Source organism: Pyrgilauda ruficollis, unplaced genomic scaffold, assembly GCF_017590135.1.
Source record: "Pyrgilauda ruficollis isolate IOZ18807 unplaced genomic scaffold, ASM1759013v1 scaffold261, whole genome shotgun sequence".
Taxonomy (NCBI): Eukaryota; Metazoa; Chordata; class Aves; order Passeriformes; family Passeridae; genus Pyrgilauda; species Pyrgilauda ruficollis.
The window spans coordinates 153,046-169,694 of NW_024523945.1; the positions used below are offsets into that span (position 1 = coordinate 153,046).

Genomic DNA, 16,649 nt, shown 5'->3' on the forward strand with positions numbered 1-16,649 from the left:
AGATCAGATTCTTCTGGTTCCAAATACTGCATTTAATTGCATACTTTTAAATCAGTGTAACAGAAGTCTCTGTGCTAATGTACTGCTCAAGAAGGTGGAAATCTGATACAAATTGAAAATTAGGACCTAAATATAATTTTTCATCTATTATGGAAGACCACTTCCCAAGGAATCTGAAAAGAAAGTATTTATAAGAAGAAAAGCAAATAATTTCTTGCTTTCCAATTGTCAGAATTCCTTAAGAATATTAAGAATGAAGGATAAGGAACTAAATTCAGATAACAAACTGAATATAGCCTGGCTGTTCAACACCTATGTACACAATCTTATTAGCAAATGATTCAAGATCATTTAAAAGGCAGTTGCTTATGTCCATAACACTGTATCATGCCAGTAAATCAAGAGCCTTTGGGTATATTTTTCTTTTATCATGTCTTCCCATCTTTTGTTCTTTTGGTAATAAAGCCAAATAGTTGTACCATTTCAAAAGGGATACTACTCTCTTATTCACTTCTAATTTCTATTTGAACACAGCAACTTGGAAATACACATTCCACACACATATACCTACAAAACAATTCATGTTCGGAAGGCTATGCTGTAGCCTTCCTGATCACCTTGGTAAGGAATTTCATGGGCCCACATTTTTGAAATTAACAAAAAGGTGTATAACTGTTATATAAGAATCATCTGTCACACTAACATCTCATACTATTCCTACTGAAATTCCTGTGGGAAAACAGGTGCGAGTAAAACCATGAAGACGAGCTCCTACATAAGGCCATGGGTTTAACTTAATGTAAAGTAGAACTGAAAAAGGTGCTCTATATGACACTTCCCTGCACCTTAAACATATCACCACTTATGGAGTTATGCACTTTCAAATGTACCATGTATTGCACCTTTATATTTTCTAAAGTACAGAAGAGATTCTCTCTCAGACTTCAGGATTACAGCTAAAGGCCTCATATTCTAAGGTTTTTGACTTTGATCCCATTCTGGATGTGAAATCAACATCTCATCTTAGTGGTCTCTCACCTTAGTGAAAACTAGGATGCAATAGACATTTTTAACGCACAAGCATGATACTAAACATCTGCACAAACCCTAAAGAGAAGCTTGTCCTGGTGTTTATAAATCTTATACAGAATATGTCCTAACTGCACTATATTTACCTTAAGCAGCAGACTAAGCTCAGACCCCGTCCTTAAGAGAAAAATACAGCTATTGCCTATGTATGTGTTCCTTGTGATCTTTTGCCCAGCTTATGCAGAAACATTGCTCTGCCTGCAATTCTCCTATTGAATATCACAAGGTAACAGTCTGCCTCATAAATATTTACTTGTGAAAAGAATAACTATATACATCTCATCTTGTGGTATATTTTCTATCTTAAACTCAAGTGGGTTTTTTTGGAGATGTACAATGAAATTCTTACTATCTATGCTATCATATCATATTTCTGTTCTATCTCAGGTAATTAAAAAAGTACCCTGCACACAAATTAGATATAAAAATCTATTAAATAGCATATATGACTTCTGAACAGCAGGCAGACAAGCTAGTTGTACTTGTAAATGGGCTCTGACCAACTCTTATCATAGATATGGGCAGCATACAGCTCTGTATCTTTCAGCAGAGTGCTGCCTGCATGTTTATCTCTGCTTTCAACTTCCTGTACTGTTGCAGTTACCTACAATGCAATGCATGAGGATGGGAAGCTCAAATCCATCTAACCAATCAATCTCAGCAATTAAAAAATATTTTACATCAATGCATTGCTTGTTGAGGGCTAGGTATATGCAAAGGAAGGGGGAAAGGATGGCAGAGGGAGGAAGGGAAAGGAATCATAAATTATGCTGGAACATCATGGGAAGGAATTATGACATCACCTCCAGTCAAGATTCAGTCTCTCTGACATTACTTCTAAAATACACGTGCAATGACTGTTCTCTTTCCACTCTCTCTATTCCCCCAGTTTTCTGCAGACTGGAGTCTACTGTGCTTTAGGAAATACTCTTATTACAAGAGTGAGGCACAGGAAGAAGGTCAAGCTCCCAGTAAGCTTCTGCCCTCACTGATGTGGTCATTAGATGGTCAATGCTGAATCCAAACTAAAAAAATCAATTGAAAGTGAACCTAGAGAGCAGCTACCTAAGTATCCTAGCTTCACGTGTCTCTCATTTGATAACAGGCAAGGTGTTTAAAAAAAAAACTTTGGCATCTATTCAATACCATGTTTTTACTTGTAAAAAGTCAGTGATGTGTGCAGTCACAAGTGTAACATTCTGAGTCCTTACATGAAAACTACATGCATTAAAAGCACAGCATTCACTCAAGCAAAACCTCAGGAGAGCATTGACACTGCAGTCAGAATATGAAGGCAGTACTGGACGTTTTCATCTTTTGTACATGTCATCTGATTACAGAAAAAAAAATCTAAAAAACCTGTAAACAAGTACATTTACAAAGGAAGATATGAAAATAGGCACATCCTTTACTGTTTGTTTATTAACAGCCTGGTGCACGTTCTGAAATACTCCAGAAAACATAGTAACCAAAAGCTACAAAGTCACCATATAATTTTGTTGTTCTTAAAATTCAATATTAGAATTCCAATTAGAAGCTTTTGAACAAAGAGAAGTCTCTAGGAAAAATTACAAGTAAGTAATTTCTATAAATCAGTTGTGTCTCAGTTCATTCTGTGTATTGACAGGGATCTCACTTAACTACTACAGCTTTCTTTCCAAAATTAGAACCACTGATGTGAAATAGGGAAGGGTAGAAAGCTACTTCACACATCAGTAAAATGGCATTAGCTTCAACCAAATGAGGTCTCCTTTCTTCTTTCGAACACTCTGGAACTGTTGCAAAAGGTTTTGCCCTGGTCTAATGTGACAAAATTACTCACCTTCCCCATCAGGGCTCATATTTTCATAGGAATCCCAGTGTATTAGTGGGTCTGATGTATTGTAATCAACTATTACTCCATGATCATTCTGAAGGTGTTCACATCCTAAAATGAGATGTGTTTGAAACCAAAAATTATCAGTCACATATGTAATTATATACACACACAGATGTATGTATGTAGCCTTCTGACAAACGTTTGCTTTCTGAATGGCAACACCCTATTCTGAAATGTAAGAAGCCACAAAAGTGGAAGAAAGGTTAAATAAAACAGTTTTAAAAAAAGAAAAAAGGATAATTTATCATTCAGAGAATTTTATCTTGAGCTTTTTGATTATGATGTAGGCTGATAATGTGGATCAGTCCCTAAACACAACTAACAAAGATGGTCCATCCAGCCCTAGAGGGTCAGACATGATAAAAAGCTTCTGAGAATGAGACCATGAATATCTATAAGGAGATGGTTCTAAAGGAAAGATAAAATTACACTTTGTTACAGATTTCATTCTGATTCATATAGATTATCATTCTGATACCAGAGCAATTTATCACTAAGGATGAACAGGAAGAGCTGAAAACTGTGACTTCATGTCCCTTACAGTTCCCCCTAGGTGGCAGCTCTGCAGAATCTGAGACTAGACAGCTGGCTTTCAATGTGTTTTGCTGCATTTAAGTATGCTCTGCTGAACATACCTGGAATATTCAGCAGTAACTCATGTTTTTGTGCCCTTAACAAGGCATTAAATAATGTTCAGGTTTTACATGGATACAGTGAGGAATTTAGGCATAATCCAGTGATTCAAAAGCAAAGCACAGGCATCAAGAATTCATGACCTTGAACTTGGCTTTGATACTGATACAAATCAAACAGACTGTCTTTTCTCTTCTGTCTAGATTAGGGAACAAAGAAATCCTCAGATATCAAATCTTTGGCTGTGTTTACAAAGCAAGTCCTACTGTAAATTTTTCTAAAGCAACAGTATTATGCACATACTGTGACATTTAAAACAAAAATAGTTACAGTTAGAACAAGAATGCTATGGTCCTGTACCTTTGTGTACAGCCTGGAAAAAGCCATCTATAGAGCGTTTCTGTGATGACATTTGTCATAAGGCAGATTTATAAACTTTATTATTAAATATTCAGGGATCTTATATTCTTGGCAACTGCATTCTTTCTTAAAATATCACAGTCAGTTACGTTAGAACACTGTGTCCAGCTTCAAGCTGCAGAATACAAAAATTATATTAATAAACTGAAACAAATTCATGGGAGCATGACCAGGATGCTCAGGACTGAAAGACTTTCCCTGTGCGAAAAGCCTAAGGGATCAGGGCTTCAGTCTGGAGATGAGATGGTCTTGACAAGGAGCTGACAGCAGCCTCCTGAAGGCCATAGAGGAGACAGCCAGTTTGGAGCAAGGCAAAAGGAAAAGAATATTTGAAAATTATTTTAATAATTTGAATCTAGATAAATTTAGAGTCAACATAAGAAAAAAATAATTCCACTGTAAGGACAGTCAGACATTTAAACAGCCCACCCACTGAGGCAGTGATGTCTCAGTCCTTGAAGTTTTTCATTATTTGACTGGACAAAGCTCTAGGGAAACTGGTCTGATTTCACAAATGAGCCTTGTTTCAGCAGGAGGATGGACTAGAGATATCCTGTAGTTATTCTATAATATTTTCAGATGTGGAAAACTCATTTTGCAGAAATTGTAAGTAAGTATTTCTAGGTGTCATCAAAAACTGGGAAATAAATTCTCCAACCAATTCATAGGTTAGAAAGCCAACATTACCAGCAGCATTGGCTGCATGGGGATTTCTCCTCAAAGCAGGTACTCCCAGTAACCTAACAGACCAGGTTATATTCCTGAAACAAATACACACTCATCATATTTCCTGAACACATGCATATATGCTAATTATTTCTGTGGACTTATTTGGATGTGGTTCCAGATTTTCTGATTAATCTTTTTTCTTTGAGAGTATTTCAAACATGTGGTGATGTCATAATGTCCTTCTCTTATCATTCTTTGTTCTGATAGATGATCCTTATTCTCAAAACTAAGATCTTTACTAGTACATATTAATCACTAATATAAGTAAATAAGGAAACATTAGCTGGCAGAAGACTTGTCAGTCCCAGATGTAGAGAATTAATACAAGGTCATATTTATCTCTGGTATTTGTATTAAGCACTGTATGGTGCAAAACTAAGCATTAACCATTACAGAAGGATCATGTACCATTGTGCTAAAGTTAAAGAATTTTTCAACATCTTCCAGATCACTACATAGACTTCTTAAAAAAATATAACTTGTTTAGTAACAAAGGTGAGCTGCTCTTCCTAGCCAGTTAATTCCTCAGACAGAAACTGAATACAAATATCCAATTACTTAGAACCTTACTTTTCAACAGCTTGAAGCCTACTAAAAAATCCACACCTCTCATTTGCCATCTAAGGAAGGGAAACTTGAAAAAAAATTTGGTCCTTTTTTAGACATGTTAACTGGCCTGTCTTCAAATATTTACTGTCCAGAAACACTTAGAACAAGCTAGACAAATTAATTTATAAAACTGGTTTTCTTTTATGGCTTTCAAGCAGGCTAAGGGAGATTTTTGTGCTCAGTTGGACAGAATTAGTGGCTCTGGCCATAATTTTCTAGATTATCAAACTCATGTGGAAAAGAAAAGGAGGAAAAGATGCAATTCACAGGACAGTGAGGACACTGAATGGGAATATGTATGAGACAGACAGTTAAGAGTATTTGGTTTTCAATCAGTCTTAGGCAGAATCCACACTTTTTGGGACACCATAAAATTATTAAGATTATTTAACAGAATTAACAGAATTAAGCTGCAATGATCTGCATAATCTTAAATTCTTACTGAAAGTAAGAATTATCATATAATCTTAAACATATTAAAACAGAATTTTGGAAGTGTGCATAATATCCTAAGAGCCAACTTTGAAGCAGAAGCATTTCCAAGAAAACGGTAGCTGTATCTCTTTATGCTAAACTGAAGACAGTCCAAACTTTAATACTGCAAACATAATCAGTTATGACAACATCTCAAATAGGTTATGGGATAGGCCACTGCTGTCACTTATGCTGAGCCAAACCACCTACTATCTATGTTTTACACAGATACATTAATGTTTTCTACTAGTTGTAGCAAGTGTTCTGATATAGCTTTAGAACAAAATCTGGTGACTTCTATGCTGATATAAATGCAGAGTGTTTAGTAACTTTTTCAAATTTAAACCAGTAACTAATATAATTTAATGAAAAAGTAAAATTTCATATTTTTAAAAGAGAAGTGGAAGAAAAGAGGAAAAAATATTTTATTTTTAAAAAAATGTGTATTTCAATAAGATTTATTTCAAATTAAGCATATTTTTGGTTCTCTATGCTCACCTTGAATTTTCTCTGGAGTTCCTGAAAACACTAATTCCACCTTGCTGTAGTCAGGGAAACGTTCATCTAAGAACAAAGGACAGGAATTCAGCAAGATGTTTCCCAGGAGAGCAGTTTCAGAGCACTCAGAAATCAGGATTCTCTACAGCTATCTATACATCTACCCTCATCACTCTTCCCTTCCCACTTGCAGCTTAGTGATCTGCTTTTAAAAGCCGTATACTTTGTGCCACACATTCTCCAGAAAAGACGACATAAATGCCAGCAGGAGTTTTGCTTACTTTCTAGAACAGTCAAAAGCAGAAGAGATGTACAGTTCCTAATCCCCTCTCTAGACAGTAGACAGACGTGGCTTATAAAGAAAACACACCCAGGAAAATTAAAATTGTTACCATACTGACTAAACCACAATACTTGACCACAAAACTTTTGGTATCCTTATGCTGCATGCTGCAGGAAAATATGCTTGATTTTAGTTTGCTAGTAACATAGGCTGAGGAAGTTCCAATCCTGCATATAAACACAATAAAACTAACAATATGATTTGGAAAATATGAGGACTAGTGTGACACATTTTCAAGTGTGTCTGAAAACTTTGTGTCCATTCTTTGATATTCTGAAGCATATTAAAAGACTCAGACTATGTCACAAATGCATTATCAGACTTTATGACTCTTTTCATTAGCCAGAAAAGAGAATTATTTAGCTCATCTTATTTCCTACAATGGTAACAAAGAGAGTCACCATTTAAATGAGGGAGAAGGTGATTAGGACTGTGTAGGAGTATCTGAATTATTCTGACAAGTTAACTTGCTTGAAAAGCTTTTCCTGTCATTAGGGTTTTACTGGTATTACACACTACTATTTAACTAACTCAAAGCAGTCTCCCTTTCCCCAAAAATAAGAAAGGGCGGGGGGGGGGGGCAGGAAAGAATCCTTTTGAAAATGGATTCTGAAGATTCTGAACGGATTCTGAAACAGATTTTGAAAACAGGTGCTGAAGAAGATCATCACATGCATATGCTTGCACGCCTGCACATATACGCATCTAACCAACCACAGAAGAGAAGTACCTTTGTTGGCATTATCCAAATCTTCTTTGCCAAACACCAATCCATGTCCTTGTATAGCTCCAGTGTGAAATTGAAGGCGAAAAATCACATCACGAGTAGCTGACCTGTATTTTTTGTGATAACACTTTATCTAGAAAGACAGAGCAACGTTTTATGTCAGATAGTATCTTCTTACAATTCTGAACAAATGTGTATATATTAGTTGCTAATTAAAGCAGCCACAACACAATTTATTGTAGACACCTCTGATGTTGGAACAAGCAGGGTATGTATTATTCAATCCTTTATGATTACACAGGCCCAAGGCAGGATACTTCTAGATATGTAAAAAATAATAATCACTATTTTCATCATTATCAGTCACCCATCAGTAGGTTATGAGCCAGAATCACAATATCTGGCAGTACAATATTGAAATTCTGACCTGTATACAGACTTCTTCCCTACCAAATCAATGAATTTCAGGACACCCTTTTCAAAATAATTGAAGAATATGAGGACTTTTTCAAAGCAAGCCTGCAAGCTGATTATATCTATTTTAGGACTTGTAAAAAACCTACTCTAATGATAGGATCTTATTTTAAATTACTGCAGGAAGTTGATTGAAAGTTGAAGTTTTCACACCTTGGCTAGAACAGGAACTCTACAAAAACATCTAGTATGATTTCAGTAGCTAAAAGGAAACACCATACCCATTCTCTAACATCAGCTTCCCTTAGACAAAACCTATGGATATTTTACCTACTAATTCTCTGACTCTACTGTCATACAAAGGCACTCACCATTCTTGTAGGAATATAAGGAATAACAGGCAACCTTAGTCACAGGACTGAAAATTTTGTTATACTGTCAGGATTTTATGATAAAGCAGATATTACTGAAATGCATTAAAAAGAAAACAAATATCACTTTTATTAAAGTCAGAATAAGAAAAGCATCCTAGATAGAAAATTCCAAACAATTGAATAGCATAGAGTTATTGAAATGAAATAATGCAACAAAGATGTAAGCACTTATGAAGGATGCTTCTGAAAGTTGGGGTTAAAACATAGTTATGAAATTCTTCTCACTACTGAATTTGAAAAATCTAACATAAGGTGTTACAATCTAGCCTTCATTATAGTAACCTCATGATATCCTAAATTCCAAAAGTTAATCAGCACTCACCCTATATCTGGCACACAGGACAACATCTGAAATATTTCAGGCCATATACGAGAAATGTTTTCTTGTCACACATATTCCTAAACCATTATAAGGGCTGGGTGATTCTCTATGCATGTAATCTCTATTTCACCTGAAAGCGAGGAGGTTGGTTGGTTGTTTTAAGAGAATCCCCTACAGTATATCGGCAATACCAGGCAAAATAGTATTTGCTTCTTTTTTTAGACAGTGCTTTACATGCACTAATTGTGTAAATTATGTACACACCCCTGTTAAAGGGATCTACTTCCTTTTAGTCCAGCACAACTACCAGCATGACTTGACTACTTTAATTACCAAAAGGTAAGGTATGAGTAACAGCTTGACTGCTTGAGTCAATAAACAAGTGCTCAATCTCCAGCATGCCAAGCAACTCTGTAAATAAAAAACACCATCATAAAGGATGAAAAAGGCAAGTTTGCCTAGAAGTCAAAAATGGACAGAAACAGAATTAAGAGAGCCCTGATGAGAGATATTAGAACTAACCTCTTGGAATTTTTTTTTTTTTTAATCTAGAGATGGGGCAACTGAGAGGCGTTTTAAAAACTTTTATTCCATTTTCAGTCTGCTGAGAAGGTTGAGACAATACAGATGTTATAATTCATGCCCTCACAATCAGAAGCCTACTATTTCCTAATTACAATACACTAAGTTTTTCCTGGCCTATCAGCTTTTTGCCACACTATGATGTAGATGCTTTAAAGCTAATCATCTAAAAATACCCCTCGTGGGTCTCTACAAATCTATTTCCCACATTAACCTGATCCAAAATGTAGAATTGATATGAAAGTAACTGTGAAAATTCCATGTAATTGTATTATGTAAGCAAAAATACTAGAAAAGAGCATCTTTAAGTTTATATGCATTCATCCATAATTTAAAATTTTGGCTTTGCACAGTTGTTGGATTTACTCAAAATGTGCTGTCTTTTACATAATCTCATTTATGAAAATGCTGAATGAGAGAAGGAGTTCATTCTTCTTTCTACTTTCTAATTCAAAGTACCAGCCTTGGATTTAACCTAGATTAGCTTAAAATTAAATAATTTAAAATTTTAATTAATTTAAATTAAAATTAACTTAATTTTTGCCCTAAAGAATTTATCTACAGAGAATTGTAATTTTTAATGAAAATCTGTTCTCTCTTACATTCAGTAATATTTTACCTCTATATCCATAGACTAAAAACATTGTTTAGTGCTCAGTATGCCTAATAAACTTTCAATGAAGTCTGAGCGTAACTTTCAATTCTGACTTCACTAACTTTTGATGCCATAATCAAGAATTAATGCAAGATCAGTGTTGTTCAGGGTTCTATGGCTGTTGATGAAGTTAGGTGGCTGTTGATTATCTTAATATATAGCCTTTAACTTATTCTTGTGAGTTGCCTTATAAAGTTGTACAGCTGTTGATATTGTCAATATTCTAGAGATATAAATATAAAGGTTTCTGATTATATGTAAAGTAAGTTTGGGTAAATATTCTAGAAGTATAAGTATAAAGGTTTCTAATTATATGTAATATAAGTTTGGGTAATGATATGTAATGTAGGTTTAGGTAAATATTTCAGAAGTATAAGTGTAAGGGTTTCAGAAGATATGTAATGTAAGTTTGGGTCAATATTGTAGAAGTATAAGTGTAAAGGTTTCTAATGATATGTAATGTAAGTTTGGGTAATGAATCAGTATAAGGGTTTTTGATGATATGCAATGTAAGTTTGGGTAATGAATCAAAGTCGGCACAAATGCATTCCAAAGTTAAATAGAAATTACACAAAAAATTATTGTACTGGGTTTACTGTCTTTTGCAAAAAGCCCTGCAAAAGATAGTAAACACAACATTAGTTTAACTCATTCACTGTTAAACCTAAGTAATATATGTGAATATGTTATAATGTCAATTTACTTGAACATATCTTTCTAGAGAAATTGCAACTTTGTAATTAAAAGAAAAGGGAGAATTGTAGATGGATGGAATGTAGGGAAAGAGAGATACTGATGAAGGTAATCTCACCCCTAAGGAGTTACAGCTGTGCTAATTATCAAGAATTAAGAACAGGCCTGCCCTTAACAGGCCACAGCCAGATCCAATTAGGATAGGTGTTGTAAAAGAGTAAGTTAACTGGTCAAAAATTTAGATGGAGTTTGTTGGCTGTGCTGAGAAGAAGAAGGAGTTGGTGCTGAGAGGAGCTGCCCATGAGAAATCACTAAGAAGGTACGAAACCTTTGCAATAACATGGCAACACTGTTACGGTTTAGGAATGGTATTCCCCAATTCAATGTTCCCACTGAAACACTTTAAACCATACACCACTCTACCACACCTTCTCCCCTTCTCCCCAACAGCAGGCTGAAGAAAATTGGAGGCACAAAAGGTAAAGATGACAGTCTGAGATAAAAACAATTTACTGAAAACAGCAGTGAAATAAGACAATGAACAGTAACAGCAACAATACTAATAACAGCGTGTACAGTAAAAAAAAGAAAAACAACAACAACAAATGAACAAGTCATATATGATGCTCAAACCTCCCCCCCCCCCCCCCCCCCCCCCAGAACCCCCCCCCCCCCCCCCCCCCCCCCCCCAGAATCTCCAACAGTGCCCAACTGCTCCTTCCACCATGTAATCCAAACCAAAAGGAAGCCTTTCCCAATCCCAAAAAAATGAAACAAGGTGATGTAGAATAATAACCTCTGTGTCATAGCCATGCCCCTTCTGGCTATTGCAAAAATTAAACCTGTGCAGACCAGGACATTATCCACCCCTTATTCTATGCCATCTACATTATGCCCAAAACCCGCACCTTCCATCTACACACACACACACACACACACACACACACAGATATCATTTCCATGGCCACTGGCCTAATCCCTCCAAGTTGTCTGCTGAGTTCATTCAGTTCATGACTATCATTTCCATCTGTCCTAGGTGTCTTCTAGGGCAGAAGGGCTGGTGTGCTGTTGGGTGGTTGCAAGCTGCATCAGGAGCTCATGACGGGTGTATCTGGAGCAGGACATTCTCACTGTTCATGGTGGTGATGACATATACTGGCAGTGTCATTCAGCAGCCAGCATTATACAATTTAATATTACTGTTCTCACCCAAAAATCAAATCCCCTGCATTACACACCAAGTGCACCCAGGTCCCCGAGTAAAAACAACCCCATGGATGTGTTTGCCTTTGCTTGAAGCAGAACTAATTCAAACTGTCTTGCCTAACATATTCCTCATGCACTACAGGGTCTTTATTCCCTTCTGCAGTATGTGGAGCTTTTGATTGGGCAGGGCCACCTCAATTGGTAGAGTTCTCACGTTCTCAGTGGCCTCCACTACATGCCAATGTTTGAATGTCCCACCATCCATTGTTTTCAATATGGTTTTAACAGTCCATTGTAATGTTCAGTTTTCCCAGAGGCTGGTGCATGATAAAGAATATGATACATCCACTCCATACCACACTGTCTGGTCCAGGTGTCTATGAAGCAATTTTTGAAATCAGTTCCCTTGTCCAACTCACTTCTTTCTCAGGCGGCATGTCTCCACAGGACTTGCTTTTCAAAGCCCAAGATGGTGCTGCTGGCAGTGGCATGAAGCACAGGGTACATTTCCAGTGGTTTCTTCCACCATTGTAAGAAGGTAGCGCTTGCCTTGGTGGGTTTGCCTGAGTGTGATGCAATCAATCTGCCAGACCTCCTCATATTTATATTTTGACCGTTGTCCCCCATACCACAGGGGCTTTACCTGCTTGTCCTGCTTGATTGCAGCACATTTCACAGTTATGGATAATCTGAGAGATAGAGCCCATGGTTAATCCACCCCTCAACCACAAGCACATCTGTATGTTGCATCTTTTCCCTCATAATATGAGGTGTCATGGGCCCACCAAGACAGAAATAATTCACCCTTATGTTCCCAGTCCAGATCCACCTGAGACACTTTAATCTTGGCAGCTTGATCCACCTGTTGTGCAATGTTCTTCGGTAGCCTGACTCTTCAGCATCTACATGAGGTACTTTTGCAGCCAACTTCTCTATCCAGGTAGCAATGTCTTTATATAATTCAACAGCCCAGACAGGTTTACCTCTGTGCTACCAATTAATCTTTTTCTACAGGTAAAGACATTCCCAGAGAACACTTGCCACCATCCACAAGTCAGTGTACAGGTAGAGTGCTGGCCATTTCTCTCATTCAGTGATACCTAAAGCCAACTGGATGCCCTTCACCTCTGTGACCTGATTTGATACAACTTGTCCCTCAATAGCTTCTGCAACTTGTCACATAGGACTCCTTACAGCAGCTTTCTGTTTTCAATGTATCTCTGCAATACAGCAGGAACTGTTGGTAAAGAGAGCATATTGCTTTCATTTTCTGGTGCTGATTATATAGAGAGGCCTCCTCAGCATGTCACCTTCTCCTCCTGCTTCTCTGATGTTACTAGAAAATTTTTGCCTTCAGGCCAGTTTGTGCTGACTTCCAAGATCTCCAGGCAATTCGGGTTTCCTATTCAAGCTAAACATGTGATCAGAATGACACACTCCATGAAGCGTCAGTGGCATGTGTGAAATATCCTTCTAAAATCCAACCCAGCATTGGCAGTTGAGGTGCCAGGAGGAGCTGTGCTTTGATGTCAGTCACTTCTGAAGCAGCTCAAACCCCTTCATAAGCTGCTAGGACCTCTTTTTCAGTAGGGGTATAGCAGGCCTTGGATTCCTGACTCTGGAACCCTAGGGCTTGTCCTCAGGTCTCCCCAGATACCTTTTGCCAGACACTTCAGGAAAAACCATTCTCCCCAGCTGCGGTATAGAGCACACTTTTCACATCTTATCCTGTCCTGACTGGCCCAAGGGCTACTGTATGAGCATTCTTTTGTTTGATTTGTTCAAAAGCTTTTTGTTGTTCAGGACCACACTTAAAATCATTCTTCTTAAAATCGTTGTTCTTCACTTGATAGAGAAGTCTTACAATCTAACTGAAATCTGAAAAATACATCCTCCAAAAACCTCCATCAGCTAGGAAAGCCTATGTTTTCTTCTTGCTGGTTGGTGGGGACATAGCTGCTATTTTTTTTGCCTACATCCATTGGAACCTGACAACACTCATCTTGCCATTTTACTCCTAAAATCTGAATTTCCTGGGCAGGTCCATTGACCTTACTCTGCTCTATGGCACAGTTGGCCTTCAGGAGGACCTGGATTACCTTCTTGCCTTTCTCAAAAACTTCCTCTGCTGTGTAACCCCACAGAATGATGTCATCAATGTGTTGCAAGTATTCTGGAGCCTTGCCCTTTTTCAGTTCAGTCTGGATCAGTACATGGCAAATAGTGGGGCCATTTCAAGTCCCGGAGCAGTCCATTTCAGGTGTACTGGACAACCCTCCATGTAACATCAAACTGTTGCCTGCACTTTTCTACTAAAGGAATGGAGAAAAATGCATTAGCAATGTGAAAAGTGACACCATTTTGCTGCCTTGGACTCCAGTTCATAGTGAAGTTCCAGCATGCCCAGCACAGCAGCACTCAGAAGTGGTCTCCACTCTCCAATGGACTTATGCACTGGCCATACAGGACTAATAAAGGGTGACCAAGTCTTGCTGATCACTCCCTGGCTCTCTGGAGGACAGTTGGCCTTCAGGAGGACCTGGATTACCTTCTTGCCTTTCTCAAAAACTTCCTCTGCTGTGTAACCCCACAGAATGATGTCATCAATGTGTTGCAAGTATTCTGGAGCCTTGCCCTTTTTCAGTTCAGTCTGGATCAGTACATGGCAAATAGTGGGGCCATTTCAAGTCCCGGAGCAGTCCATTTCAGGTGTACTGGACAACCCTCCATGTAACATCAAACTGTTGCCTGCACTTTTCTACTAAAGGAATGGAGAAAAATGCATTAGCAATGTGAAAAGTGACACCATTTTGCTGCCTTGGACTCCAGTTCATAGTGAAGTTCCAGCATGCCCAGCACAGCAGCACTCAGAAGTGGTCTCCACTCTCCAATGGACTTATGCACTGGCCATACAGGACTAATAAAGGGTGACCAAGTCTTGCTGATCACTCCCTGGCTCTCTGGAGGACGAATCATTTCATGTACGGGGAATCATTGTGGCAGCCGCTTTCTGGTCACAGAGAGTGACAGGCACAACTTTCCCAGGCATTTTCCTGGGGAAGGCTGTGGGAAGATTAGAGAAAAGAATGATAAACAATTCTTATCTTCACTTGCTGCACCTGTTGTTGTGAACCTGTGGAATGTGTTATGGAGATTTGCTTACCAAAGGGTGATTTCTTAATTGGCCAGTGGTGATGGTGTTTGGATTCAAGGACCAATAGGGTCCACTTGTATCAGACTGTCTTTTCTTAATAAGTATAGTATAATAAAGCGATTTATCAGCCTTCTGGAATCATGGAGTCAATGCTAATTATTACCCGCCAGGGACGCCATGCTGCGACAAATCATGGTGTCAGTGTTTGTTGTGCTACTGTCAAGGGTACAGTGTTGTGGTAGCGACCAATACCTATTGTTTTTCAACTCTCAGAAGTCCCACAGCAGGAGGGTCCTCTGAGACACCAGGCAAGGTGCTCAGCTGTCCAATTTCCTCTGTCTCCACAGCAGCTGTGGAGACACCAAAAGCCCAATAATGCCCTTTTGGGTCCTCAAAACACCCACTCCTAAGTAATCTATGCCAATGATGCACAGGGTCTCTGGACCAGTCACAGCTGGGTGTTTTTGCCTTTCATTCCCAGTCAGGCTCACTACAGCTTCCATTATAGTCAGCTGTCACACCAGAAAGAGCAAAAGATTCTGCCCCTACATATCTCGACAGCATCAGGGTACATTGTATGCTGATGTCAACTAAAACCTTACATTCATGTGGGTCCGATGTTCCAGGCCATGGGATCCATGAAGTCAAATAAATCAGACTGTCCCTTTCCCACACCTTACTGAAGGTAGGGCCCCTCCTGTAACAATACTTGTTACTTATTTCCTGTAAGTATGGAGATCCCTTCAAGAGCATTGGAAGTAGCATCAGTCCTCCTATTCTCTCTGAGGTCTTACTTACTGGAAACTGGAGCAGGATTTATCCTTGAAGAATTTCCTGCAGTAGTTGTGCTTCCTCTCAATTCACACCCCAGTGCTGCTAGGACAGAGGTGGGTTTTCCATCCCACCTCCATATATCCTCTCCATGGTTATGCAGGTAAAACCACAGGTTACTTTGTGGTGTGTACCCTCTCTCTTGAGCAGGACAACACTTGTTGCTAATAACTGGTCTGTACTGACAGGACATGCGACATTTCTTTAAATTGCTGGTAGTCCTCTCTAAATTGCAGGAGGTCATGGGGCAGTCTTTCCATGGACAAGAAGCAGGCCCACAGGGAGGAAGAGATACTTTCTTCATATAGCTGGAGTTTGGCAACCAAATTATCCACTCTTTGTTCACCTTCTTTCCATGACATCACTGTCAAGGAGTTCATATACAGCAATGGTGCACTTCCTAGGAACTTCCACCACATGTGGTGTTTGTGTACACCGGATTTCATCTGGATTTATAGGGAATTGTACATTATTTGAATCCTTATAAAGTACCTCCAGCACAGCTAATTCTCTCAAGTACTGGATACCTTTCTTCTTCATGTTCCACTTGTTTCACTGCACTAATAGATCACCCTTGTTAAGATACAAGACACTCCTTATACTTGACAAGACTCACCTCCTGAGGCTGAGATGCTGTCCTCTTCCCAATCCCAATGTACACATTCCAGGACACAGATCCCAGTTTCTTGGCTTCATTACCATCTGGTTTCATACTGTGGGCCACAATATCCCAGTATTGGACCAGCCACATCACCAGGGGCTACCCAGCTTGTGGCTGAAATCTTTACTTATACGTCATAGCTCACCCAGGGACAGAGATCAGGCGATTATCTCTAGCCCTGCTTCTTCCTCTTGTGGAGTGCCCTACTGCCTCTTCATCCCTCGTTATGCCAATTGATTAGTCTTGGATTTCTTCTTATGTATAGGAGCAACTGCTACCAGCACATGTTGTTCCTC

General features: G+C 38.6%; 1 protein-coding gene across 1 annotated transcript in view; it reads right to left on the reverse strand.

Moving 5' to 3' along the window:
* The window catches only part of TNS3 (tensin 3), a 174,866-nt gene that overhangs the window by 79,996 nt on the left and 78,221 nt on the right, over window positions 1-16,649 (reverse strand). The window contains exons 17-19 of the mRNA XM_041471326.1: window positions 7,405-7,534; window positions 6,332-6,397; window positions 2,912-3,016 (exon numbers count right to left, since the gene is read on the reverse strand). Of these exons, the coding sequence (XP_041327260.1) occupies window positions 2,912-3,016; window positions 6,332-6,397; window positions 7,405-7,534 (301 nt within the window). The remainder of the gene's footprint in view (window positions 1-2,911; window positions 3,017-6,331; window positions 6,398-7,404; window positions 7,535-16,649) is intronic.